At 42.6% G+C, this 25,662-nt stretch overlaps 1 protein-coding gene across 1 annotated transcript; it reads left to right on the top strand.

Moving 5' to 3' along the window:
- Positions 1-13: 13 nt before the first annotated feature.
- Ogfod1 (2-oxoglutarate and iron dependent oxygenase domain containing 1) lies at positions 14-25,630 on the top strand. The gene is made up of 13 exons (XM_038312462.2): positions 14-207; positions 2,138-2,283; positions 6,611-6,657; positions 10,950-11,050; positions 14,134-14,250; positions 14,913-15,004; positions 15,195-15,323; positions 15,671-15,784; positions 16,779-16,858; positions 17,089-17,402; positions 20,772-20,894; positions 21,350-21,408; positions 21,986-25,630. The coding sequence occupies exons 1-13, from the start codon at positions 54-56 to the stop codon at positions 22,145-22,147; spliced, it is 1,638 nt and encodes a 545-aa protein (XP_038168390.1). The 5' UTR covers positions 14-53; the 3' UTR covers positions 22,148-25,630.
- The last annotated feature ends 32 nt before the right edge of the window (positions 25,631-25,662 follow it).

The following is a 25,662-nucleotide window of genomic DNA, read 5'->3' as shown; positions in this document are numbered from 1 at the left end:
GAGGGAAGTAGCGTCCTGACTTCCCTGAGCGTGCGTCCGTGCACAGTGAGGAGATGAACGGGAAGCGGCCCGCGGATCCTGGCCCAGCGCGGCCAATGAAGAAGGGAAAGAAGCAGGTGGCGGCGGAGTTTTCGGACGCTGTCACGGAAGAAACAGTGAGGAAGCAGGTGGCTGAAGCCTGGAGCCACCGGACGCCCTTCAGCCATGGTAATGGGGTGCTGTGAGGGAGGAGCGGCCGCGAGGAGAGGCGTGGGAAGGACCATTAGCCACCTCCGATTCCGGCCCCGACTAATGCTCGGTTCTTTCCAAATCCGATTGATTTGACCAGCCTCGGGAGGAAAATAAATATAGACCTGGGAGTGGGGGAGAAGTAAACTCAGGGTTGAGTTCTAGAATCAGGGGTCACTTATAGAATCCCTCTGCTGGTTGTACGTCATTGGGCAGTGCGTTTAACTTTGCTTAAGCGTCAGTTTCTTTTATAAAACGGCATCGTTGATAGAATTCCCCTCGGAAAGGTAGGATTGGCAGACTAATGCTTGTAGACATTCATAAGAGTTTCCCTGAGAACCAGTAAACATCTAGCAAGTGTCACCGGACGGTCTACCAGCACAGACGTTGAGAGCTGCGGGATAGCTAGTACCTCCAGGTAGCAGTTTTCACGTGCATTGTCATTGGGCTACGTGACGCATGAAACGAAAGGATCTTGAAAGGAACTATCATTCCAGACTTAGCTACAACTTATTTATACAACTTATAAATACAGTGCGAATCTGCTGGGTGCGTCTTGAATTTTCTCCCCAAGTTTGCCAATTTTTTTTTGTTTTGCTTTTTGGTTTGTTTTCTTGTTTGTTTTGTTTGAGTGTTTTAAAGAGTCAAATCCTGGGCGCGCTGGACGCAGAAGATGAGAGCTTAGTGTTTAAAATGCAAGCTCTGGGTGAGCATAGAGACTTCTCAGTTTCCTCATCTGTTGCATAGGCATAGTGACAAGTATCTATCCCTCAATTGTTGAGAAGGTAAATGAGACAATTCCTGTAAAGCACCACTGGGCCAGGCTCTTACGAGGTCAGGATTGGTTGTTAGTCATAGATTGATAATCTAGTGGAAGTGAAATTAATTAGAAGGTTAGAAATCAACTGATAATTCTTTCTTTTTCCTTTTTTGGGAGGATGGGGTGGGGATTTGAGACAGGGTTTCTCTGTAGCTTTGGAGCCTGTCCTGGAACTCGCTATGTAGACTAGACTGGCCTCGAAGTCACAGAAATTCGCCTGCCTCGGCCTCCCAAGTGCGGGGTTTAAAGGTGTGCTCTACCACCACCCGACCTATTTCTTTTTTAAAACGCAGTCACTTCCTCCCACAGAAAAGTTTGGGAAAGTGAGGGCAAGATTGAAGAGAAAATGGCCAGCCACATGGCTCTGGAGAAAATGAGCTAAGAATCTAAAGCACAATGGGTTGGGGTTCGGGTAGAGGGGTGGAGAGATGCCTCAGAGGTTAAGAGCACTGGCTGCTCTTCCAGAGGCCTGAGTTCAAGTCCCACAACCACATGGTGACTCACGACCATCTAGAATGAGATCTCGTGCCCTCTTCTGGCTGGCAGAGATACATGCAGACAGAACACTGTATGCATAATAAATAAATCTTTAAAAAATAATCAAAAATGCACTGATGCAAGAATCAGTAAACTAAAAATCTTAAAACAACAACAACAAAATAAGAGCTGCCGAGTGGTGGTGGTGGTGGTGTACGTCTTTAATCCCAGCACTCAGAAGGCAGAGGCAGGCAGATCTCTGAGTTTGAGGCCAGCCTGGTCTACAAAGCAAGTTCCAGGACAGGACTGTTACACAGAGAAACCTTGCCTCGAAAAACCAAAAACAAACAAACAAAAAACAAAGACAAAAACAAGAACTTCCATTAGTGCTATCCACTCTGCACATTAAGAACTGGCATTTAAGCCCAGCGTCTGAGAAAGACAGTCTTGAATGGGTGAGGAATGACACAACTTGCAATTTTTCTCTGAATCTTAGGTTCCCCAAAATATTAGGTTCCTCAAACTCCTGATTGTCTCTCTTTGTATTCGGTCATGCCACCTGGTATAATATGGAGGAGAAGAAAGACAAGGGAAATATTTTTCTTCCAACAGAAGCTCTTGTCTTGGACATGGATCCTTTTCTTCACTGCGTAATCCCAAACTTCATCCAAAGCCAAGACTTCCTGGAAGGACTTCAGAAGGAGCTTTTGAGCCTGGACTTCCATGAAAAGTACAATGATTTGTATAAGTTCCAGCAGGTATTTATTCCTATTACTTTAGCTCTTTCTCCTCGGACAGTCCTTGGCTCGAAAATCATTCATGACTGCTGTTCTTCCAAAGGACCCAGGTTCAGGTCCCAGGACCCATCACGTGGTTCACCAAACTCCAAGAGCACCTGTCTGCACATGCTCACAGACAGATACAAATACATACCTATAATCATTTTTTAACACTCAAGGTTCTAGATTAGGTTTGTTTTCAAGAGCCTTCACCTTGACATTGATATTCATTCCTTTAACATAAACATCTTACTGGGTGTGTTGGCTGTTAGGATTATGAGGGAGTTGTTACAATGGTTTTAAGGGAGGTTTTTTTTTTGCAACTTCTGCCCTCTAACATCCAAGGTAATAGAGATGAAGGTGACGGGATAGTCAATGCTTTAAGCTAGTGAGTGAGTACATAATAAACAAGGGGGGTGAAATCTTTGCTTTTGTGGTTCAATGTGCTGCAGTTAAAGTATTCTGCATTACAATGTATCTAGCAGAAAGGGAAAATGATTTTTTTCCTCTGGGGAGTAGGTTTGCTGTTTTGATCCCAAAACCTTGAGTACACTAAGTACACACTCTGTCACTGAGTTGTACCCCAACTCCCCATTCTTTTTGGTAGACAGTATAATTTAGTTTTTAAAAAGGCTATCTTGAAATCAGAAATTTTTTTTTCTACTCTTAGAAGACAGCTGTTACTAGGTGGTGACAGCACACACCTTTAATCCCAGCACTCAAGAGGCAGAGGCAGATGCAGGTGAATTCAGACCAGCCTGGTCTACAGAGCAAGTTTCAGGACAGCCAGGGCTACACACAGAGAAAACTTGTAGGGAGGTAGAGGGGGAGAGCCCTGTCTAGCACAGAAACACAGACATACGAGCCAGTGGTGTCATCAATGTGGGGTCATCTTCAATACAGGGACCACATACTCTCATAGGCTGTCAAGAGTTTAAAAATTTAAAAAAAGGGCTGGAAAGATAGCTTAGCAGTTGAGAGCACTGACTCCCCTTCCAGTAGGCCTGCGTTCCAGACACGGCACCCACATGGCTGCCCACACCCATCTATAACTCCACTCCCAGGAAATCCAACACCCTCTGCTGGCCTCTGAGGGCCCATGAGATACACAGACCTACATGCAGACAAAACATCCATACTTATAAAATAAAATCAAAATATTTTGAAAATTCATAAATGATGAAGTAGATTAAGAATTATCTTTACTTTCTTTGCCTTTCCCCTTTGATTTTATCTCAAATAAGAGAGTCCTAACATCTCATTCTTCTATGTTAGAGCTGGTCACCTGGTCACCTGGTCAGCTGACAACATCCTACCCCAACGTGTAGACCTCGTACATATGTTCTATGAAACCTACACAACACCTACTATGCTTCAGAGCAAAGAATCCTTGATCTTTTAGAAGCATTTGCACTCCTCCTCCTTTCTAAAGCCATATTTTCATCTTCCTTTCAGGATACCACGCTGCCTTAGTTATTTTTCTATTGCTGTGAAGAGACATCATGACCAAGGCATCTTATAGAAGGAAGCATTTAATGGGAGCTTACAGGTCCAGGGGATTAGAGTCCATGCCCGTCATAGTGGGGAGCGTGGCAGCAGGCAGATAGGCATGGTGCTGGAGCCGTAGCTGAAAACTCAGATTTCATCCACAATAGAAATGGTGTGAGCTTTTGAGCCATCAAAGCCTATTCCCAGGGACACACTTCCTCTGACAAGACCACACCTCCTAATCCTTCCCTGTAGTCCACCAACTGGGAACTAAGCGTTTAAATATATCAGCCTATGTCAGCCATTCTCATTCAAACTATTACACATACTCTCTCCTTTAAAAAAAATTATTATGTATACAGGGTTCTGCCTGCTGTCCAGAAGGGATCACTGGCTCTCCTTATGGAAGGTTGTGAGCCACCCTATTGTTGGGAATTGAACTCAGGACCTCTGGAAGAACAGCCAGTGCTCTTTTCTGCTGAGCCATCTCTCCAGCCCAACACATACTCTCTTAATTTTCCTTCTTTATCATAGAGCACTTTCTCTTAATTTTCTTTGCTAAGTCTTCCCCTTATAAACAACATTTTTTGTTAATTAATTTATTGGGAGGACATGGTGGGAGGGACAGTCAGAGGACAACTTTGTGGAACTTGCCTTCTCTTTCCACCTTTATGTAGGTTCTGGGTATCAAACTGTGGTCACCATATTTGCACACAAGTACTTTTACACACCTAGCCATCTCACCAGTTCACATAACCCAACTTCCTGATGAGGCCTTCTTAATGCTAGATACTCTAGGGTTTGATTCCTGAATTAAGAGTCAGTACAGATTTCCATGGAGTCTCATGACTTCTGTCTCCTTGGATGTGTAGGAGGAGTCTCAGGCTTACAGCCAACACTAAACTCCTAATCTCCTTCCTCTAATTCTGTTGTTCCTCTCGACCTCAGGTCAACATGAGCCATTCTCATTTTTTTAATAGATTTATTTACTTATTATGCTTACAGTGTTCTGTCTGCATGTATGCCTGCATGCCAGAAGAGAGCACCAGATCGCATTATAGATGGTTGTGAGCCACCTGTGGTTGCTAGGAATTGAACTAGGATCCCTGGAAGAGCAGCCAGTACTCTTAACCTCTGAGCCACCTCTCCAGCCCAAAATGAGCCCAAATGAGTCATTCTTCACTCCTTGTTTACCCCTCATGTCCCATCCACTGAGGACACTTTCTTCACTGCCTCTCAAAACACTTGCTACACTTGCAGCATCAACAGCCTTCGCCTCCCCAGCTCTCTCTCTCGCTGCGGTGCTGTTTTAGCGAGTTACCAATCTCCTACTTCCACCTGCTTCTGGTTTTGCTCTTTTCATGTAAGTGAATTCGAGAGAATTGGAAAAGATATGCCCACATAAAAACCTGGCTCACAGACGCTCATGGAAGCACTGCTATAGGAGCAGCCAGATATTACCCGCTGATGAATGAGTAAACAAATGCAGTTTGCCCATCTAGTGGATATTATTTGATCATAAAAAGTAAGTCAGAGCTGCAACATGGATGAACCTCAGAAACATTTTGCTAAGTATGGAAGCCAGTGTGGCTCTGGGACCACTGAGATGGTTACCACTGAGTTCAGAACCCACATAAAAAAGCGAGCTATGGCAGCAAGTAATTTTAGCCTTCTCTGGTGAGATGGGAAGTAGAGACAAGAAGCTTGTGGGTCAGTTAGAAGTATGCAGCGCAGTAGGAACAAGAGAGACCTTTCCTCAGCAAGGTGGAAAGAGAGAACTGATCCCTGATGTTGTCCTGTGACCTTCACATGTGCGCATGGCACAGCCATACCTACATTTTCACATACAATTATATATATATATATATATATATATATATATATATATATATATACTGCTTTTAACAAATATGAATAAATGTATAAAATAAGCCAAACTCAAAGTGTTATGTATTATATGATTTCTTTTAAATGTCCAGAAAAGGCAGATAGGCCCATAGAAACAAGAAACAGGGTGATGTTTGTTAGGAGCTGGTAGTAGAAAAGATGGAATTCAATGCGTAGGAGATACTAGATTTTATTTTGTACTGTTAAATTCTGGACTTATGTAACATGTTTGACTGCATCATGAATGTGTGAAACCCATGGAATTATATACTTTTTTTTTTTTAAAGTGATTAAAATGCTAGATTCTGTACTATGGGCTTTTTCTCTTAAGATATTACCTCATGTTCCTCCTTTGCTTGAAAACTAATGACTCTTCTTTTCCTTGGGTAAAAGCCAACATACATAATTGGCTCTGGGCCTGCAGTGCCCCCCATTAGACCCTCGATCGCCATCTGTTGTTCTCCCATTTCCATTTCCCCTAGCCGCTTAGTCTCGCCTCAGCATTTTGGATAAATTTCGCTTTTCCTCACTGAAGTCTACCATGGCTTTACCTACTCATAATTGCAGACCCTTTCCTATTCTCAGCACTGCCCACTCCTCTCTCTCTGTTGTCTTTTCTTATGTACTTGTCACCCTTATGCTAATAAATTACATTTTATGTTTACTATATGTCTTCTTCAACAAAGGTAAGCTTCTCTGTAGTAAATACTTTAGTATTTGCTGAATGAATAAGGTGCAAAGATACCAAGTCACCTACCCACACCCTGCTGCAAGGTGAAGGGGTCACGTGTCAGACCTGGTAGCTCTTCAGTCTAGGCGCTGAGCCACCATGTTCTGTCAGAGTCCCCACTGTTGTTCTTTGCACCCATACACTGTAACAAGGTGTGGCAAGGAAATCCTTTGTGTTTTTTTTTCTTTTTTTATGATGAAGTCTGATGATTTGAAGAAGAGCAAAGAGCCTCATATCTCAGCTTTAAGGTAAGCAAGTCATATTTGTTGGGTGCCAGATGTATGTTAGGCAGAGCATTGAGTGCTTTAAGTGTTAATTCATCCAATCTTTGTTGACATGATTACATTTGGTAAAGGAAGAAATAAACCCTAAGAAATTTAAGTAACTTCTTCAAGACAACCCAACAAAGATACAAATCCAAGCCTTGGATTGCTTGCTTGATCGCTTGATCATCCTTCCTCCCTCCCATCCTCCCTCCCTCCCTCCCTTCCTTCCTTTCTTCCTTCCTTCCTTCCTTCCTTCCTTCCTTCCTTCTTCTCCCTTCCTTGTGGATAGGATCTTATGTACTATGTATGTTGCTCAGATTGGCCTGTGTAGTGATGAGCTGCGGGCAGGCCTGCTTTTCGTCCTGCCCGACTCCTGCATGCCTGGCTAGCTTATGCCCTGAAATAACAACACACAAACTGTATTCATTTAAACACTGCCTGGCCCATTAGTTCTAGCCTCTTATTGTCTTAATTCTCACATCTTGATTAACTCATTTCTAATAATCTGTGTAGCACCACGAAGTGGTGTCTTACCGGGAAAGACTCAGCATGTCTGACCTGGTGGCTGGCTCCATCACATCTGTCTCAGAGAGGAGAGGCATGACGACTGCCCAAGGCGTCTGCCTCACTCCCAGCATCCTGTTCTGTCTATTCCACCTATCTAAATCCTGCCCTATCAAAAAGCCAAGGCAGTTTCTTTATTAACCAATGAAATCAACACAAAACAGAAGACCCACCTACATCAGGCCTGAAAGTCACAGAAGTCCTCCTGCCTCAGATTACCAAGTGCTGGGATTACAAACATGAGTCACCATTCCTGGCTTCAAATTCTTAATAATAAAATGTTTCACTTTGTTGTTGTGAAGGAAACAAAGTAACAATGGAGATAGTATTGTCTGCTCATGAACCTAGGAAGTAATGAAAATTAGAACTCCCTTGACCAGATAGATACATTTTCATACGCTTCAGTCCTTTAGAAGATGGTGTATCAAAACACTTAAAAGTATGCATTTAAATAATTATTAGCCAGACATTGGTGGTGTACACCTTTAATCCTAGCTCTTGGGAGGCAGAGGCGGGTGGATCTCTGTGAGTTGGAGGCCAGCCTTGTCTACAGAGTGAGTTCCAGGACAGGCTCCAAAGCTACACAGGGAAACCCTGTCTAGAAAAACAAAAAACAAAAACAAAAAAAAAAAGATTATTGTGTTTGCCTGCATGTATGCATTTGCCCCATATGTAGGTAGTACCACCCATGGACATCAGATGATGTTGGAGCCCCTGAAACTGGAGTTGCAGGCGATTGTAAGCTGCCAAGTAGGTTCTGGGAACTGAACCTAGGTTCCCTGCAAAAGTAGCTGGTGCTCTTAACCAGAGCCATCTCTCTAGACCCGAAAGTATGCACATTTTGTAAAGTAATTCTAAGAACTGACCATGACGTACACAAAGATTCTATACACAAACTCTGTAGCCATGAGTACGTGTGTGGGATAAACAAGAGTCACTTTGTTTTGTCAATAAAGTCAATGATACTTTTTTAAAAATCTCTGAAACCTAGTGTTCTCTATAGTTGCTATATTTTTCTAGATGAATTAGCAATATTTTCTCCCCTTAGGGATGTCTAAGAGGATAGTTATAACCAAAGACATCTTAGGTCTTTGGATATACTGTTTTCAAAAGGAAAGAGTGTGTTACAGACATAAACTGTTTATCTGTGTACAAACTGAGAGACTTGGAACTAGACTAATAGGATTACAGAACTTTTAAAAACATTTTCTTCTTACTTATTTAGAACCTTTTTTCTATAATGAGCACATGCTTTATTTTTTTAAAAAATTATATTTATTATATATACAGTGTTCTGTCTCCTTCTGTGCTTGCAGGCCAGAAGAGGACTGGGATTATAGTTATGTACATGTCCAACTAAAAGTTTTTAATTGTCAGAGTTAACTTCATTTCAGAGTTGACTGGCTGAACTAGTTATAACTTGTATTAAAGAGACTTCTGCACAAAGGGCCCAGCTTAGCTTATAATGGAAATTTCATTAGCTTTTCTTATTTACACCTTGCTAGTGTCAGAACATCTACAGATGTTTGGTTGATTGTGTGATTAATTTGGTACTCATTTTTTATTACAGTTTAAAGTCATTTGGGCCAGTGAGTTGGCTCAGCTGGTAAAGGTGCTTGCCACCAAGACTGATAACCTGATTTCAGATCCCAGTACACAGATGGTAGAAGAAGAGAGCTGAGTTCCACATATTGTCCTCTTACCTTCACACGTGTGTTGTGCACGCACACACAAATAAGAGTTTTGGAAAGGTCATTTTGTGATCTTCTGCAGCTGCTCACCCTCATGTTTATTAAATAACAATACTGGTGTTACTGGAGCCCCTAGCACTCACATCTTACTCTTGACCCAGCTTATTGTCTGTGAAGAAAAAAGTGGCATAAAATACATCAGATGGGAAAACGAGTTTGTGCAGTTATGTCCCAGAAGTGGAGAGAGCTATTCTCAGTTGGATTCTACCCTCCCCCACGGCACCGTTACATTTTTAGAAAGGATACAATAAAAAGCCAGGAAAGATGCACGTGTAGATTTAACCAAAGCTGGATTTAGAAAAAAGACAGTTCAATAATCTTAATTTCAGCCCGGCAGTGGTGGTGCATGCCTTTAATCCCAGCACTTGGGAGGCAGAGGCAGGTGGATCTCTACGAGTTCCAGGCCAGCCTGATCTACAGAATGAGTTCCAGGACAGCCAGAGCTACACAGTGAAACCCTGTCTCAAAAAATACATACATACATACATACGTACGTACGTACATACATACATGTGTGTATATATATTATATTTCTCCTAAGATCAAGGGCACATCACTGCATTAGTATTAGTGTATGTGATACTGAGATTTATAACAGGAAATGCATATTTGATCTTAGTCCCTAATCCTGGCAACACGCTCCTAAAATTTAGAATTTAAGTGTTGAGATTAGTAAAGGTAAATGGAGACGCTTTTGTTAGGGAAAAAAACCTTTCTACCATACTTGAGCTTATGGTAATGGGCAACGCCCAAGGTTGGAGAAGAAGGGACAATTGCCAAGAAGATAACTAAGAATGTAGCTCTCAGCTCTAACCATTCCAGCCTCCAGGAAAAGCAGGGAGAGTAGTTAGGTGAGGTAGGATTGCTACAAGTTTTAGAGTCTAGTCTGGGCTACATAGTATGTTGTAGGCCAAGCCTTGGGCTACAAAGCAGGACTTTGTTTCACAGAGAAGGACTTACAATTGTCTGGATGCATCCCCAGTGGCCTGTGGTTTGTTTAGTCAACATGCCTATGTAGCAAAGCGTCCATAAGTTCCCGAAGTGCCAGGGAGATGGGAGAGAAGTTCTGTTTTCTCTCTCCAGGGCTCTATGCTGTGAATCTTTTATATTTAGCTCTTCCTGAGTTGAATAATTTTTTTAAGAAATTATTGTTGCTGTTTTTAGTTGAGTTCTAATGTGTGTAGATGCCCCTGGCGGCCAGAGGGCATTAGATCCTCTGGAACTGGAGTCAGATAGTTGTGAGCTTCCTGATGTGGGTGCTGGGAACTAGACCCAGGTTCTATGCAAGAACAGGAAGTGCTGTTGACCACCGAGCCGTCTCTCCAGCCCCGGAGTTATGTCATTTTATATTAAACTGGCGAGACGGTAAGTAAAAAATTACCTAACAAATGATTCAACTTGAGGACGGTACTGTAGGGACCTCCTATTTATACCCCAGGAGCACAACGCATGAGTTGGTCCTCTCTTGGGTCTGAAGATGGGGCCAATCCTGTGAGACTGAGCCCTTAATCCTGCAGATTGTGTAAGAATGGAGCTGAGTTTTAAGGTGTCCTCATTGTTTCCAAAAGTAGATAACAGGGAAAATTCCACCTATTTGGTGTCAGAAGCAAAATGTGTAAGAAAAAGCAGTTGAGTTCTACCATTTCCTGCTGGAAAGCCGATCTGACGATGGGCGATTGGTAGTGGAACAGTGGTTGTGGTGCCCGACCACAAAGATTAAGGCGCTGGTGTGGGAGGACATAGCAGGGCAAACGGCCAGAGAAAGAACCGCGGGCGACTCAGGGCCAGTGCACTACGGTAGCTGGGGTGCCGCGTTATTTCTCTGGGAATTTGACACTGCATGCAAGTGAGAATAGGTCTCTAGAATGGAATGTGACCTTAAGAGAGCATGGGGATGGCACGGCTCCAGCTCGAGCCCGTGCTATGGCATAACAAGTTGTCTTTTGTTCACACTTCTAGGAAACTTATGTTTGAAGATTTTCGGGACTGGCTTTCTAAGGTTTCCAACATTGACCTAGAACCAACCATTGACATGTCCTGTGCCAAATATGAGTTCACTGGTAAGGAGAATAAAGCCCTGCTGTCCAAAGATTTCAAGGCTTTAATTCCACAGTGATGGAAAGATATCGTCAGGGTACCAGGTAGCATCCGTCTTCCTAGTAAGGATTTATGCAGAAATAGCCATCACAAAGGATAAAGTAGTGCTTCTCTTTAGGTCTGTAAGAGTTATTGATCATATTTTCAGAAAAATTCTCATACCAACTTGCATATTGTATTGTAAAACTCTAAAGGTGATGATGTAAATTCTGTCCTTATATTTCTAAAAGTTTCCTTAATGCTGTTTTTCCTTTCTTTATTTTGAATTTAGTAAGTGTGTACAGGAAGTAGACTGTAAATAGTTATTAGTCCCTGTCACCTGCCTTCCCTCTTCAGAAGTTTCTGTTACCTTCCCGTTCCCCTTCAGAGCTCATAAATTTGTGGAGGAATATGTGTGCCTTTTTATATAGAAGGAAAAATTGCTTGGTTTTGTTTTACTAAATTTTGATTCAGGTTTCCTATTATATATAGTCTTGGAGAAGTCTAAATTGGTAAAATGTTTTGGAGATAAACTTAATCCTACATATGAAAACCTGTTATGCCGGTTGTGGTGGAGCACCCCGGTAGGATTTGCTGAAAACCTGTTATGTATCTTTATTGCTTTTTCTTTTTTATTATTTTATTTTCTTTGAGACAAGGTCTTACTCTATAATTCAGGCTGATCCCAGCCTCACAGAGATCACCTGCCCGTTTTCTTGAGTGCTGATATTACAGGTGTGAGCTACCACATCCAGTTTTGTTTTTTGATTTTTTTTTTGTTTTGTTTTTTGTTTTGTTTTTTCAGTTTGAAGTAATTTCAAACTCAAATACAAGTGGCAGGCATAGCACAAATAATTTGTTTTCCTGTTTTATTTGAAGGACAGTTGCTGTCCTGGGATTCCATAAGCCTGAACATTTTAAGTCATTCTTCCTCCATGCAGTGGTGAACTTTCAGAGTGCGAAAGTTGACAGGCCTGTGTGTTCCCACCTAATTCATAGGCCTCGCTCATCTGTCACTGTTTGTTCTTGATGCAAAAAGATCTTGTTGGGAACGGCACACTGCATTCACTTGTCCTGTCCATTGAGCCCTCGTTAGTCTAAAACAGCCTCTTGATCTCTCCTGAACTTCCGGGACCTGGATGCTTCAGAAGACTTAGAGGCAGGTATTTTTAACTGCTCCTTCAGTCTGGGCTTATATCGCCATGTGGCTGTGGCTTAAGGTTCCATCCGGTGTCTGTCTCTTGCGAAGCTACATGGCTTGTCACTGACTTTTTAGTTTTCCCTGCCTAGCTCTGTTCTACCTTGCCATAGGCCCAAAGCAGTTTCTTTATTAATCAATGGTAATCACAGCATACAGAGAAGAGTTCCACATCACCTCCCCTTTTCTGTCTAAATGAAAAAGAAGGTTTTAATTTTAACATCATAAAATTATACTCTTGCTTGGCTTCTGCAATACCTAGGATTGTAAGACTTTGCTACCAGACCTGACTGTAAGGATTTGTAGGAGTTATTTTATTATTTATTATTATTATGTTACTAACATGTTTCTCACCAAACTTTGGTTCGGTTATCTTCACGGGTAATTTTCATATTGTTAAATTACTGCGAATGATATTTTTCTAGTCGTCATTTCTTCTGATTTCCTTAGTTGTCATTCCGCTGTAATGAAAAGTTCTCCCACTGTTTACTCATCAGTTTGCTTAAGTCAGTATGAATTTGTGGATTACTATTCATACTGTGAGCTATTGCGGTTGCTGTTGTTAAAGTGAGGCTTATGTTGTCTTTGATTTGGTCAAGGAGAACCCTCTAGAGCTCATCTGGGGCCCTCTTACTGTGTTCTTATCATTATTTATTTCCTAATTTCTGCAAAGCAGAATTTTCAAGGCTTGTCTTCTCTTTCCTATGCCAGGTCTAGAATGACCTAGAATGCACCCCGGTTCCTTTTAATGAAGAATGATACGTGAGAGTCAGGGCCTGGCCTCAGATTGTGTCGCTGGGGTGTCACCTAGACCCTGTCAGTGGAAATGCCAGAATATGACCCTCTACGTATACACACAGATGTATACGTGTAACACTTATGTATTTCCATACCTACATAGCTGTAGAATCAGGAAACTGGATTCATATTGCTTTCTCCAGTGCCAGTTGAATACTACAAGGGTTATTCTAGATTTCGTTTCTTTAACTGTAAACCTTCTTCAATTGTGTCGGACCTAGCTCCCATTATCTTCAACTTATTTACTCCAATCCCTTCATGTATAAATGGTCCCAGTTCAGTGTAACCTTTACTCTGTCCCATCCTGCATAGATGCCTACCTTGCTCAGCCCCACCAAATGGCTTTAGAAAATTAGGTTAGGCAGTTAATGAGAACAGGAACAGGCCCAGCGAGATGGCTTGGTTCAGTGGGTTAAAGGCACTTGCCACCAAACCTGACAATCTGAGTTCGATTGACCAACTTTACAAGTTGTCCTCTGGTCCACATGTCCCTCTCCTGCCCCCAACAGACACAGTAAATAAATGGTTAAAATAAAAAAAAAAAAAGCCTTTTAAAGAAAAAAGGGATCTATGTACCCACGAACAGTAAGATTTGTTAAGACATTCTTTGGAATAGCCAAGAAATAAAAACAGTTTCAGAACTAATAGAAATGCAATTAGGGAAAAGGTAGATTTACAGTCTATATAGTATAGTGACTGTGCAGCCCTTAAAAGTGATGCCTAGGGTGTAAATTGATTTAGAAAAATACTCGCTTTGTAATTTTAAGGAAGTCAGCCTACAACTTCCCACTATAGCCATTTCTTTACGTGAATACACATGAGGAAAAAAATAACAAAAATATGTGGAAAAGGTGTTAGTCACTATATTGTAGATGTGTCCGTAGTCGTTGTGTTTAAAGCTTTCTATATTGGATGGGTTTTATTGCTGCATTTTCAAAAGAGAAGAAGTGTCATTTTAAAACTGCAAGACATTTAAAGCTGGAGTTAACATTACAGAGGGACTGATTGGATGCAGAAGCAGACAGCAGCTACTCTGTGCAGTGATCTAAGTTATGCTCTAAATGATTGCAGATGCTCTACTCTGCCATGACGATGAGCTGGAGGGGCGCCGGATCGCCTTCATTCTGTACCTGGTTCCTTCCTGGGACAGGAACTTGGGGGGCACCCTGGACCTTTACGACACTGATGGTAAAAAGCACATTTGCCGCTTCAGTAGCCACTCCTGAATTCCAGCCATTGCCTCGGGTCATCATTCTGATGTATAGTGTGTTAAAGGAGTAGAAACCATGTACTTAACTGGGCAGTAGTGGCACACACCTTTAATCCACCCAATACTCGGGAGGGAGAAGCAGACAGATCCTTGTGAGTCTGAGGCCAGCCTGGTCTATGAAGCAAGTTACACAGAGAAACCTGTCTGGAAAACAAACAAGCAAACAAAACCAAAAAGAAAAAAGAAACCACGTATTTGTCACAGTGACTGGCACAGGTGGAATTAATGCTGGCCCTAACAATAACCTCTTGAAATTATATTTCAAATACCTGTTCCAGAGACAAAGCTGATTAAGATGAGAGGTAGATCTTGTTCTATGTCCTGACCGTGCCTGTGAATCTGCCAGCAGCAGCCTGTCTGACAAGAGCTTAGATTTTAAAGTGTCTCACCATAGGTTGACTCTAGGAAAAGGTGAAGCTAATCCAGCTTTCATCAATAATAGACGCACATGTCACTTAGCAGACTAGCAAGTTTGAAACAGGTAGCAGGGAGTATTTGAGAATGTCAAGAGCAGGATGAGGCAGCCCGAAAGTGGTAATGATAATGAACCCATTTACGGATGTCTTCTCTTGCGATGCAGAACACTTGCAGCCGAAGCAAATTGTCAAGTCTCTTATCCCTTCATGGAACAAACTGGTTTTCTTTGAAGTATCTCCAGTATCCTTTCACCAGGTAAATATTGTAAGACAATTCAGTAGTGCACTAAGGGTCAAGGATTTTTACCTACTCTCTAAGCATGTCGGTCCACTTCCTGGCGGACTTCCTATCTCACTGGGTTGTTTGCATGCCTAGCTGACGTCCTTAGATTGTGTCTTCACTCTCCATCCTTTGTGTTGATGTGCTGCTGGTCTTGCTCTTGCAGGTGTCTGAAGTCCTGTCTGAAGAAACATCACGTTTATCCATAAGTGGTTGGTTTCATGGTCCTCCGTTAACCAGGCCTCCCACCTACTTTGAGCCCCTGATCCCTCGAAACCCTCATATCCCACAAGACGTAAGAATAAGTGACTGGGATTCTTACTTTATGCCCTACAGCACCTTAGTTGTTTTTCTGATTTTACTATTGTGAGGACCATGTGAGCTGATATATTTTGCAGTACTAGAAATTAAACCAAGGGCCTTGTATATGCTAGCAAACCTGTTTTCTGATCTAAACTTAGATCTTTTCAGTGTTGAAACTGCACTTTGAACTTTTACTTTTCTTTTCTTAGGTCAGTTTTTCTCAGAGTTTGCTAGTACTTTGGGCTTGCTAGGAGAAATGTAAAGTGAGGACTATGGAATGATGTAAGCCAGAAGCTATAGATATTAATGGATCTCGTGTGTCTGCTGCTTTTTTATAAGCATGAAATTTTGTATGAGTGGATCAACCCTGCTTATCTGGAAATGGAGTACCAAATGCAAATCCAAGAAGAATTCGAGGAGAGGTCTGAAATCCTCCTGAAGGAGTTTCTTAAGGTATGCCGCCATAGCCTGTTTCATGTGTGTTGTTGAGGCGTTGTCCTGCTAAAACTGACTGAGAGTTGTTTCCTTCTTGTTCATATGTTTATGTAATTCCCTTCAAATCAAATGCACAAATTACAGTAATAAGTATTGCTGTCAGGTATGTGTATGTGACATCCCCAGGACACAGCATACATTTTTTTGTTTATTTATTATTTTGTTTTATTGCCATGTATGTATGCACACATGCATGTTGGTGCTCAAGGAGGCCAGAAGAGGGCATCAGATCCCCTGGAACTGAAGCTACAGTTTGGGGGGTCCTTTGTAATAAGTACTTTTAACCACTGAACCGTCTCTCCTGCCCAGGACTATAATGGTTCATGTGCATGCATGCACACGCACACACATACACTGTAGTGTGAATTCTAATTGGTCTTAATAATAAAAACCCTTAGTCAGATATAGGGGTAAATACTAAAATCAGAGAAGCGGAGCACCCAGCCACTAGTTCTTACCTCTACCGAATCCTCAGAGCAAATGGACAATCCTGTGTCTAAAAGTCCTCAGAATGCCATGAGCTCCTGTCTCCTCCCACCTTGTATTCCTCTCTCTGCCCAGCCATATGCCGTCTCCACCTCCCTAGTGCTGGGATTAAAGGTGTGAGCCACCACCGCCTGGCTCTGGTTCTCTTTTAGACTGGATCAATTTCGTGTAGCCCAGGGTGGTTTGAACTCACAGAGATCTGTCTGCCTCTGTTTCCTGAGTGCAGGGATTAAAGGTGTGTGCCACCACCACCTTGCTCAAAATCTTTAATAATAAATTTACAAACACTTAATGGAATAGCCTGATGACACTTAGCTCTCTTAACTCAAGCTACCCCAAAGATGTTGTATATAAGAGGAAATATTCAAATGGACCTCTTAGGAATCAGCCAGCTGATACTGTGCAGAGCCAGAGGAGTGAGGATTACAGGAAGAACTGCTAACTTCGTTATTTACTTATTTTCCAGCCCGAGAAATTTGCCAAGGTCTGTGAAGCCTTGGAGAAAGGAGATGTGAAATGGAATAGCCGTGGTCCCCCAAACAAAAGGTAGAGGTCACCATCACAGATCTGTATTCAGTGCCCCCTTCCGTCTGCATAGCTCATGTCCAGTAGGACACTTGCCTTAGCATGGAGTTCCCCTGACATGCTGCAGCAGGCCCTAGCAGAGTCTCACCATGCTCAGAAGTTGTGCCATCATTTAGGGAAAAGCTCAAAGCTTTGATTGCATGGGTGATCTCACATGTGGGGCTGAGGAGCTTGCCATTGTTGCTTTTCAGGTTCTATGAGAAAGCGGAAGAAAGTAGCCTCCCTGATGTACTGAAGGAATGCATGGGCTTGTTTCGCTCCGAGGCCCTGTTCTTGCTGCTCTCCAACTTCACCGGCCTGAAGCTCCACTTCTTGGCTCCATCAGAGGATGATGAAGTTGAGGACAAAGGAGAGGGGGAAGCAGCGTGTGCTGCTGATGGCACCGAAGAAGGAACCAGCCAAAGCCCCTCAGCGCCTGAGAACAATCAGGCAACTGTTGGCAGCTACAGTCCAGAGAGAGGTGAACAGGCAGACTTGGAACCACAGGAAGACGAAGCAAAGAAAGGTAAGCTGGCGTTAGCATTCGCCTTTATGTTCGCTGTTCCGCATTCAAGTGATTTATTCCTAGCTGTGTGACATCACTGTCGCTTTGGATCCTGAGTTCTCCTAAGGAGATGGCAGTGGTCAAATCTATACACAGAAAACAACCATCAAACAATGTAAAGGCTTACACAGCATCTGTGTGTACTGCCAGCACCGGTCCTTCTCTCCCCCACCGCTACCATTCTGACTCCAAGAAAGTGTACTAGCTGTTCTCCTGGAAATGTTCTTCCTGCATTTCTTCTCATCCAGATCTGAACAGTAGCACTTCCTCAGAGAAGCTTTTCCATGTCACACTCTTACCCAGGGCTGCTGGGTCATGGTCACTACAGTGCTGTGCACATAGTGCCACGGTCTCTGAGTTCATCTGTGCTTCAGTCCTGTTGTGTCTGGAGGAGTCACTTAGGGCCATTGTTTTGTGTGCTTGGTGGCATCCATAGTCCCAGCTTCTCTTCTGTATAGCTCCCTGGGCCCTGAGGGAGGGTTGGATGAAGACATCCCACTTAGGACTAAGCGTTCCAAAATCTTAGTCTCTTAGTCCCATCTACTACAAGAAGAAGCTTCCCTGACGATGGCTGAGCAAGACACTGATCTATGGGAATAGCAGTATCTGCGAAAGGAACACAACAGTAAAATGACTGCAATATCATTAGGACTCATTATCCTAATACATCCTAACGTAACAATAAAACATGTCTGTTTTCATACTAATACCAGGCTGCTTTTTTTTTTTTTTTTTTTTTTCTTTTCTTTTTTTTTTTTTTTTTTTTTTTTTGGTTTTGTTTTTTTAATCGCTGTAGCTCTGTAGTACAATTTGAGATTGGGGATAGTGACACTTCCAGGAGGTCTCTTATCATTTAGCATTATTATAGCTATCCTGGGTTTTTTGTGTCTCTGTTTGAAGCTAAAAATTGCCCTTTCAATTCTGTGGAGAATTGTATTGGAATTATAGTGGGATTGCATTGAATCTGTAGACTGCTTTTGGTAGGATGGCCATTTTTACTATATTAATCCTACTAATCCAGGAGACTGGGAAATCTTTTCATCTTCTGATATCTTCTTCAGTGTCTTAAAGTTTTTATTTTAAAAGTCTTTCACTTCCTTGGCTAGAGTTTTCCCAGGGTATTTTAAGGCTATTGTGGAAGGTAGTTTCCCTGATTCCTTTTCTCGGTCTGTCATTTGTATATAGGGGGCTGCTGATTTTTGTGTGTTAATTTTGTGTCCTGCTACTTTGCTGAAGGTGTTTATCACCTGTAGTAGTTTCCTGGTATAATTTTTGAGCTCACTTATGTATACAGTCATATCATCTGCAAATAAAGATACTTTGGCTGCTTTTCCTATTTGTATGCCCTTGGTCTCATTCAGTTGTCTTATTGCTCTAGCTACGACTCCAAGTACTATATTGAATAGATATGGAGAGAGTGGACATTCTTGTCTAGTTCCTGATTTTAGTGAAAATGCTCTGTGTTTCTCTCTAGGTTGATGTTGACTGTGGGCCTGCTGTAAATTGCCTTTATTGTGTTGATGTGTGTTCCTTGTATCCCTAATATCTCTAACTACTGTCATGAAGAGGTGTTAGAGTTTGTCCAAGGTCCTTTCTGCATCTAATGGGATGGTCATGTGGTTTTTGTCTTGCAGTCTATTTATATGGTAAATTACATTTATCAATTTACATATGTTGAACCATTTGTACATCTCTGGGATGAAACCTACTTGATCATGATAGAGAATCTTTTTTATATATTCTTAGATCTGGTTTACAAGTATTTTATTTGTATTTTTCATTTCTGTTCAGAAGAGATTCTCTTTCTCTGTTGGGTCTCTGTATGGCTTGGGTGTCAGGGTAATTATGACCTCATAAAAAGAATTAGACAGCCAGGTGTGGTGTGCACTCAGGAGGCAGAGGCTAGCCTGGTCTACAAAGCAGGGTCTAAGATAACCAAGGCTACACAGAAAAATCCTGTCCCAAAAAACAAAAGAGAGAGAGAGAGAGAGAGAGAGAGAGAGAGAGAGAGAGATAAGCAATTTTTTTCACCTTATATTTTGTGAAATAATTTGAGAACTATTGACTTAATTCTTCTCTGAAGGTCTGGTAGAATTCCACTACATCTAGGCCTGGGACCTTCTTTGGTTGGGTGTTGGTGGAAGCTGTTTGTTTCCCAGCTGCCCAGATCTGAAATAATTACACAGAAACTATATTAATTGCAATATTGTTTGGCCAATAGCTTAAGCATATTTCTAGCTAGCTCTTACATCTTAAATTAACCCATTTCTATTAATCCGTGTATCACCATGAGGTAGTGGCTTACAGGGCAAAGTTCCAGCATCTGTCTCCTTAGGTGGCTACATGGCATCTCACTTACTCTACCTGCTTTCTCCCAGCATACAGTTTAGTTTTCCTGCCTAGCTCTATTCTGCTCTATACAGACCAAAGCAGCTTCTTTATTCATTAACCAATAAAAGCAACACATATACAGAAGGACTTCCCACACCAGTTGGGAGACTTTTGATTACTATTTCTAGTTTAGGGGTCATTCATCTGTTTAAATTGCTTCTATCATCATCATTTAACTTTGGCTGGCCATATATGTCAAGAAATTCATATATTTCTTTTAGGATTTCCAGTTTGATAGAGTATGAATTTTTAAAGTATGTCTTTATGATTCCCTGAATTTCTTCAGTGTCTGTTGTGATGTCTCCCTTTTCATCTCTAAATTTACTAATTTGGATCTAATAAATAAAATAAATAAAAATAATAAATAAACCTAGGGGGTGTTATTTCTTATTTCTGTTCTAAAGCTTTCAGATGTTTTGCTAAATTGCTAATATGAGATTCTTCCTTTTTTTTAATGTAAACTTTTTTTATGGAGCACTATAGACTTACCTTTTAGAACTGCCTTCATTATGTCCCATAGAGCTAATTTGTGTTTTTATTTTTATTCAGTAGTAAGTTGTTCTGTTTCAGTGCATTTGTATATTTTCTGTTTTTTTAATTAATTTATTTATTTAATGTATGAGTGCTCTATCTTCATTACAACTTTATGCCAGAAGAGGGCATCATATCCCATTATAGATGGTTGTGAGCCACCACGTGGTTGCTGGAAATTGAACTCAGGACCTCTGGAAGAGCATTCAGTGCTCTTAACCACTGAGCGATCTTTCCAGTCCCTTTCTGTTATTGATATCCAGCTTTAATCCATAGTGGTCAGATGGGATGCAGGGGGTTATTTTAATTTTCATATATCCCTTGAGATTTACTTTGTTTCCACGTATATGGCCAATTTTGGAGAAAGTTCCATGAGCTGCTAAGAAGGTATATTTTGTGTTTTCTTAGAGTCAGGTGTTCCCATGTGCCAGGGGGAGCTGAGGCATTGGAAGACTGGTCACTACACGTTAGTCCACGACAACAGCAAGACTGAATTTGCCCTGGACCTGTTTCTGTACTGTGGCTGTGAAGGTAGGAAGGGGCAAGGCAGTAAATTGTCTCCTTAGTCCAGGCAGGCTTCCAGAGGACTCCCTCCAGCTGACCCAACCATAAGCACTTTCCTGTGGGCATGCTCGCACAGTTCTAGAGGATGCTGGGGATCGTGAGTTTGTGTCCCCAAATCAGACTCTTGTCTGGGGATGGAAAAGTAGACCATACTTAATTTTTTCCCTAGCTCTCCACCACAACAGCAGGGTCTATATATTTTTTTCAGTATAATTGCCCTTATCAGCATATCTAACATTTAATTCCTTAATTTTCTCATTCAATGTTAGTAAGTAAGTCTGTGTTCCAAGTTCAGCTGTCTGGGAAATGAGGCGTTTAAAGGAAAGGGAATCCACAGCAGCAGATGCTAAATGCCAATACAGAAGGCCCAGCGCCCTTGCTGTCCATGGTGAGCTCAGTGCTGTTTGTCTTTCCCTTGTTAGGCTGGGAGCCAGAATATGGCGGCTTTACTTCCTACATTGCTAAGGGTGAAGATGAAGAGGTAAGTGGCTCCCTTCTGATAGCTAGTTCCCTTTTCTAGCTTGAAAAAGTTCTGTTCTTAAAACACCTGGTAATTTATTCACCTGATGGTTTTGATTTTGGCTTTTTTGAGGCAAGGTCTCGCTATATGGCCCAGGCTGGCCTAGAACTCTCTCTCTCACCCAGGCTGACCTCATACTTTCCACACCTGCCTCCACCTAGCAAGTGCTCTTAGCTGATAAATCCACGCTGGCCTGCCTTGCAGTGGCTCTGATTTTACAAGGAAATACTCAGCTTTGAAAGGAAAATCACCAAGCATTGTTCTACCTTACTGAAAACCTATGGGTTAAGAGGCTTCTGCCCACTAATCTTTCTAGGCAGTTGGGAACAAATGCATTAGGTCAGAGCTTTTCTGAGTGTGGCTAGTGAGTCAGAGCCTGCTGGAAAATGTCTTGACAGAGAAAGCTCATCTCCTCACGGGGGATCTTTGAAAGACTCCCGCACCCCTGGCTTAAATACTCGCTGTGGAAAGCAAGCGTGAATGGCTGCAGGGCTGAGATGAGCTCTGTATGCTGACCTGTCTCGTGTTTCCATTGCAGCTGCTTATAGTGAATCCAGAAAACAATTCTTTGGCCTTGGTCTACAGAGATAGAGAAACTCTGAAATTTGTGAAGCACATTAACCACCGAAGCCTAGAGCAAAAGAAAACCTTCCCAAGCAGAAGTGGTTTCTGGGACTTCGCCTTCGTCTATTATGAGTAACGGGTGGGCAAGGCCAACCAGCATTCACTTCATCGTGCTGGGAAACCTGGAGTCCTCCTGGAGTGAAAGCATGCAGGCTGAGGGTGTCCTCCAAAGGCGCTGTCCTTACTGGCCATGCTGTGCATGTAAACTGTACCGCCAACCTTAGGAGGCAGAGGAAGGAGGGGCCTCCAGTTCCAAGGTCAGTGTGGTCTATACAGTGAGACCCTGTCCCAAAACAAAACAAATCTTGGTCATCCTTTTATGGAACTCAACCTAGACATCAGCCTCCAGCTATGTACTTATCTCTTGTTTTTTTTAACCCCCATCTCACACACACACACATACACACACACACACACACACACACACACACACACACGCACACACTCAATTCTTTTGGTTCTATAGTGACTGCCTCAGCAACTTCTAATTTTGGTAACTTTTTATTTATTGTGGTAAAATATATGTAACATAAAATTTAGCAGGATAACTTTTATTTTTTGGTTTGAGGGATTTGTTTTTGACAAGGTTTTACTGTGTAGCCCAGGCTAGCTCTGAACTACTGACCCTTCCACTTCAGCCTCCAAGTTCTGGTATCATAGGCATGAGCCACCACTCCCACCAGTTCTTGCATGTACAGGTTGGTGGAATTGAGCACATTGGCAGTGCTCCAAAGCATCCATCACTGCCATCCGTATCCAAAGTGAAATTCCGTGCCTTGTGAATAGTCAGCCTCACTCGCTACTGCCTCTTCTCTGTTGACTGTTTGCCTCGTAAGTGAATCATAAAATATTTATCCCTTCATAATTGGCTTGCTTCACTTAGCACAAAGTCCTCAAGGTTCAACAGTCTTCCCGGTGATTTTTCTTCACTTCTGTGTGGTTGTGGGAGTATGTGTAATCCGGTTCATGCTGAGTCTGAGAGCTGTGACAGTTTGAGTCATTGCACTGCTCCCCACTGTGGCCTGAGTCCACCCTGGCTCTCAGGACTGTAGACTCACGTGGGTGGTGTTGCTTCACTGGGAAAGGTCTGGCTGAAAACTGCCATGGCCCTGGGAATTATGTGGCTGAGAACGAGGACAGGCTGCTTACTACCCTATGTATTTACTCGCAGGTGTCTACCACAGTGGTTCTCAACCTGGGGGTCTCGGCTCTTTCACAGAGGTCAGATATCTGATATGCTGCATATCGGATATTTATATGATTCATTCCAGTAGCAAAACTACAGTTACGAAGTAGCAACGAAATAATTTTATGGCTGAAGGTCACCATGATGAGAGGAACTGTTTTAAAGGTTTGCAGCCTTAGGACAGTTAAGAACCGTCTCATCTACTGTCTTCCGAACCTCGAGCTGTGGCTTCTGTGAGTCTAGCCTCCCAGTGACCGGGTTCCTTAAAGCTGGCAGGCCGGGTGTAAATTTTGTTGCCTTTTCCTTCCTTTAAAGACTAGTGCCAGAAAGCCGAGTCAGTCACAGGAAGCCCTCACTCTTCCACTCTTTTTCCTGCTCTGCTCCATGGGGCTGTGACAGCTCTTCCCACTGTGGCGCACACACGATGGCTGAACATGTCCCCACCCACCCCGGGTCCGTCTGCTGCTGTCTCCATTTCTGTCTGTCCTTGCAGGTTTCAGTGTGGACGAATAGGAAAAGCACTGGGCCTTTGAATTTCTCATCCGCACTTCTCTCTGGTGTCTTCAGACTCCACCCAAGTACCATCTGTCTGTCAACATTGATGGGCTCAGTTTGTTTGCTTTGTTCCATTAAGTAAAACACTTTTAGCATCATAGCCTAATGGATACTAACAAGTCTTAGGTGTTCTGATATTAAGCATAAAAAAAGTAATTTTTAAATAATGAGAACAATATCCAAACCTAACTTGAGGAGGCATAAAACTTTAATCCCAGCTCTTAGGAGGCAGAGGCAGGGAGATCTGTGAGTTTGAGGGCCCTGCTTCAACAAGAAAGAAAGACTACCCAGAGCGAGTTTGAGGGCTGTCTGCCCATGTCGGGCAGCAATGGGCATTCTCCATGTGCACTGCTCTGGACTCCAGCATCATCAGCCACAGAGTACCGCTCAGGAAGGGCTTCATATACTTTGTTGCTAATGGTGAATTTTGAAGCCTGCACTTTCTGAATCGCTGCAGACTAAAGGCAGGCATTCCCTCCTCCCCATTTGGGGTTCTGGGACTCAGATCCAGACTTGCTGTTATACCTCCAGTCATTCTTGCTTTCTTCTTCCTTGTTTTGTTTGATTTTTCCGAGACAGGTACTCACATTGCAGGCCAGGCTGACCTTTAACTCAAGGCCCTCCTGCCTCGGGCTCCTCCATGGCAGGGTTACAGCTACTGCATCTCCTCCCTTGGTTTCTGATGTGTCCTCATGAGTTGAACTTAGCTAACATTTTGTTTGTGGATTAACTCCACGAAGACCCAGGGAAAGTGCTAAAGAAAGTATCCTATGAGCCAAAGCATATACCTCTTAGCACCACCCAGCTTGTCCAGTTCTGGAGACCTGTGAACCCTTTATCCCCATCTGCGTACGCTCTGCCACAGCAGGACCTTTACAAGACTGGGCTGAAATGCCCGGACTGAAAGAACCCCGGAGGGTCTTTCTGTCTCTGCTGAGAACCTGCAGATTGCTTTTCTGCTCTGATGACAGTTGCTTTTTGTCATCTGTCACGTGCCACATTATTGATGCTTCAGTGAGATAAATGACATATGACAGTGAGCCAACCCATAAGTCTACAGTGAAGCTGAAAGATTCCTATACACCAAATCGCTCATGGTCATGGTGACAACAGGCCACCTGTGCTGCCGCTGCATGAGAGTACAGCGCATGCAGCTGTGCACAGAATAGCTGCTGCAGGCCGCCGTTTGTGTGTTCATTACATACTACCTGCTCAGAGTGCACTGCTAAGGCGTTAACTCCCATGTGGATGCAGGGAAGTCCCTCCCGAGGTACTCCAGAGGAAGGGTGGCTATGGGGGCTGGCGTTTCTGTGCATGTTACTGCCCTCTGAAGATCATAGTACAACAGAACACGGGGGAAGGCAGTGATGAAGATGACAGTCATAAGTGTGTGTGTGAGCCTGAGCCAGTGTGTGTGTGTCTTAGTTTTTAATAAAAATTTCAGAAAGTTTTTTTAAAAATTGAAAATAACTTGGAGGAAATATTTTTGTACAGTTATACAATGTAAAGTGTTATAAGTCAGTTATAAAACTTACAGTTTAAAGAAGTTCTATTCTGTAAGCTAAGGCTATTGGACACAGAGTATTTTTAACGTGTTCCACAGGTTGGGAGCCTGAAAGCTCCCGCTTGTCTGTCCAGGTACACTGTTGGGTTTGCATAATGAACCTGCCTCAGCTCATGACTCTGCTTCATTCCTGATCCTACTCGACTGCTGCTTTGGGCATGGGGCAAGAGTCAAATGCAGATTCTTAATACCTCTTCTTGGTAAAAGCTATGCTACTTTCTGTGTGACCAATAAATGGCATGTTTCGGTTTGTCCTTCGTAGTGAGCCTCTAACTCCTTTTTACTT

Source organism: Arvicola amphibius, chromosome 15, assembly GCF_903992535.2.
Source record: "Arvicola amphibius chromosome 15, mArvAmp1.2, whole genome shotgun sequence".
Taxonomy (NCBI): domain Eukaryota; kingdom Metazoa; phylum Chordata; class Mammalia; order Rodentia; family Cricetidae; genus Arvicola; species Arvicola amphibius.
The sequence above is the reverse complement of the archived record's forward strand: the minus strand, read 5'-3'. Positions and strand labels throughout refer to the sequence as shown.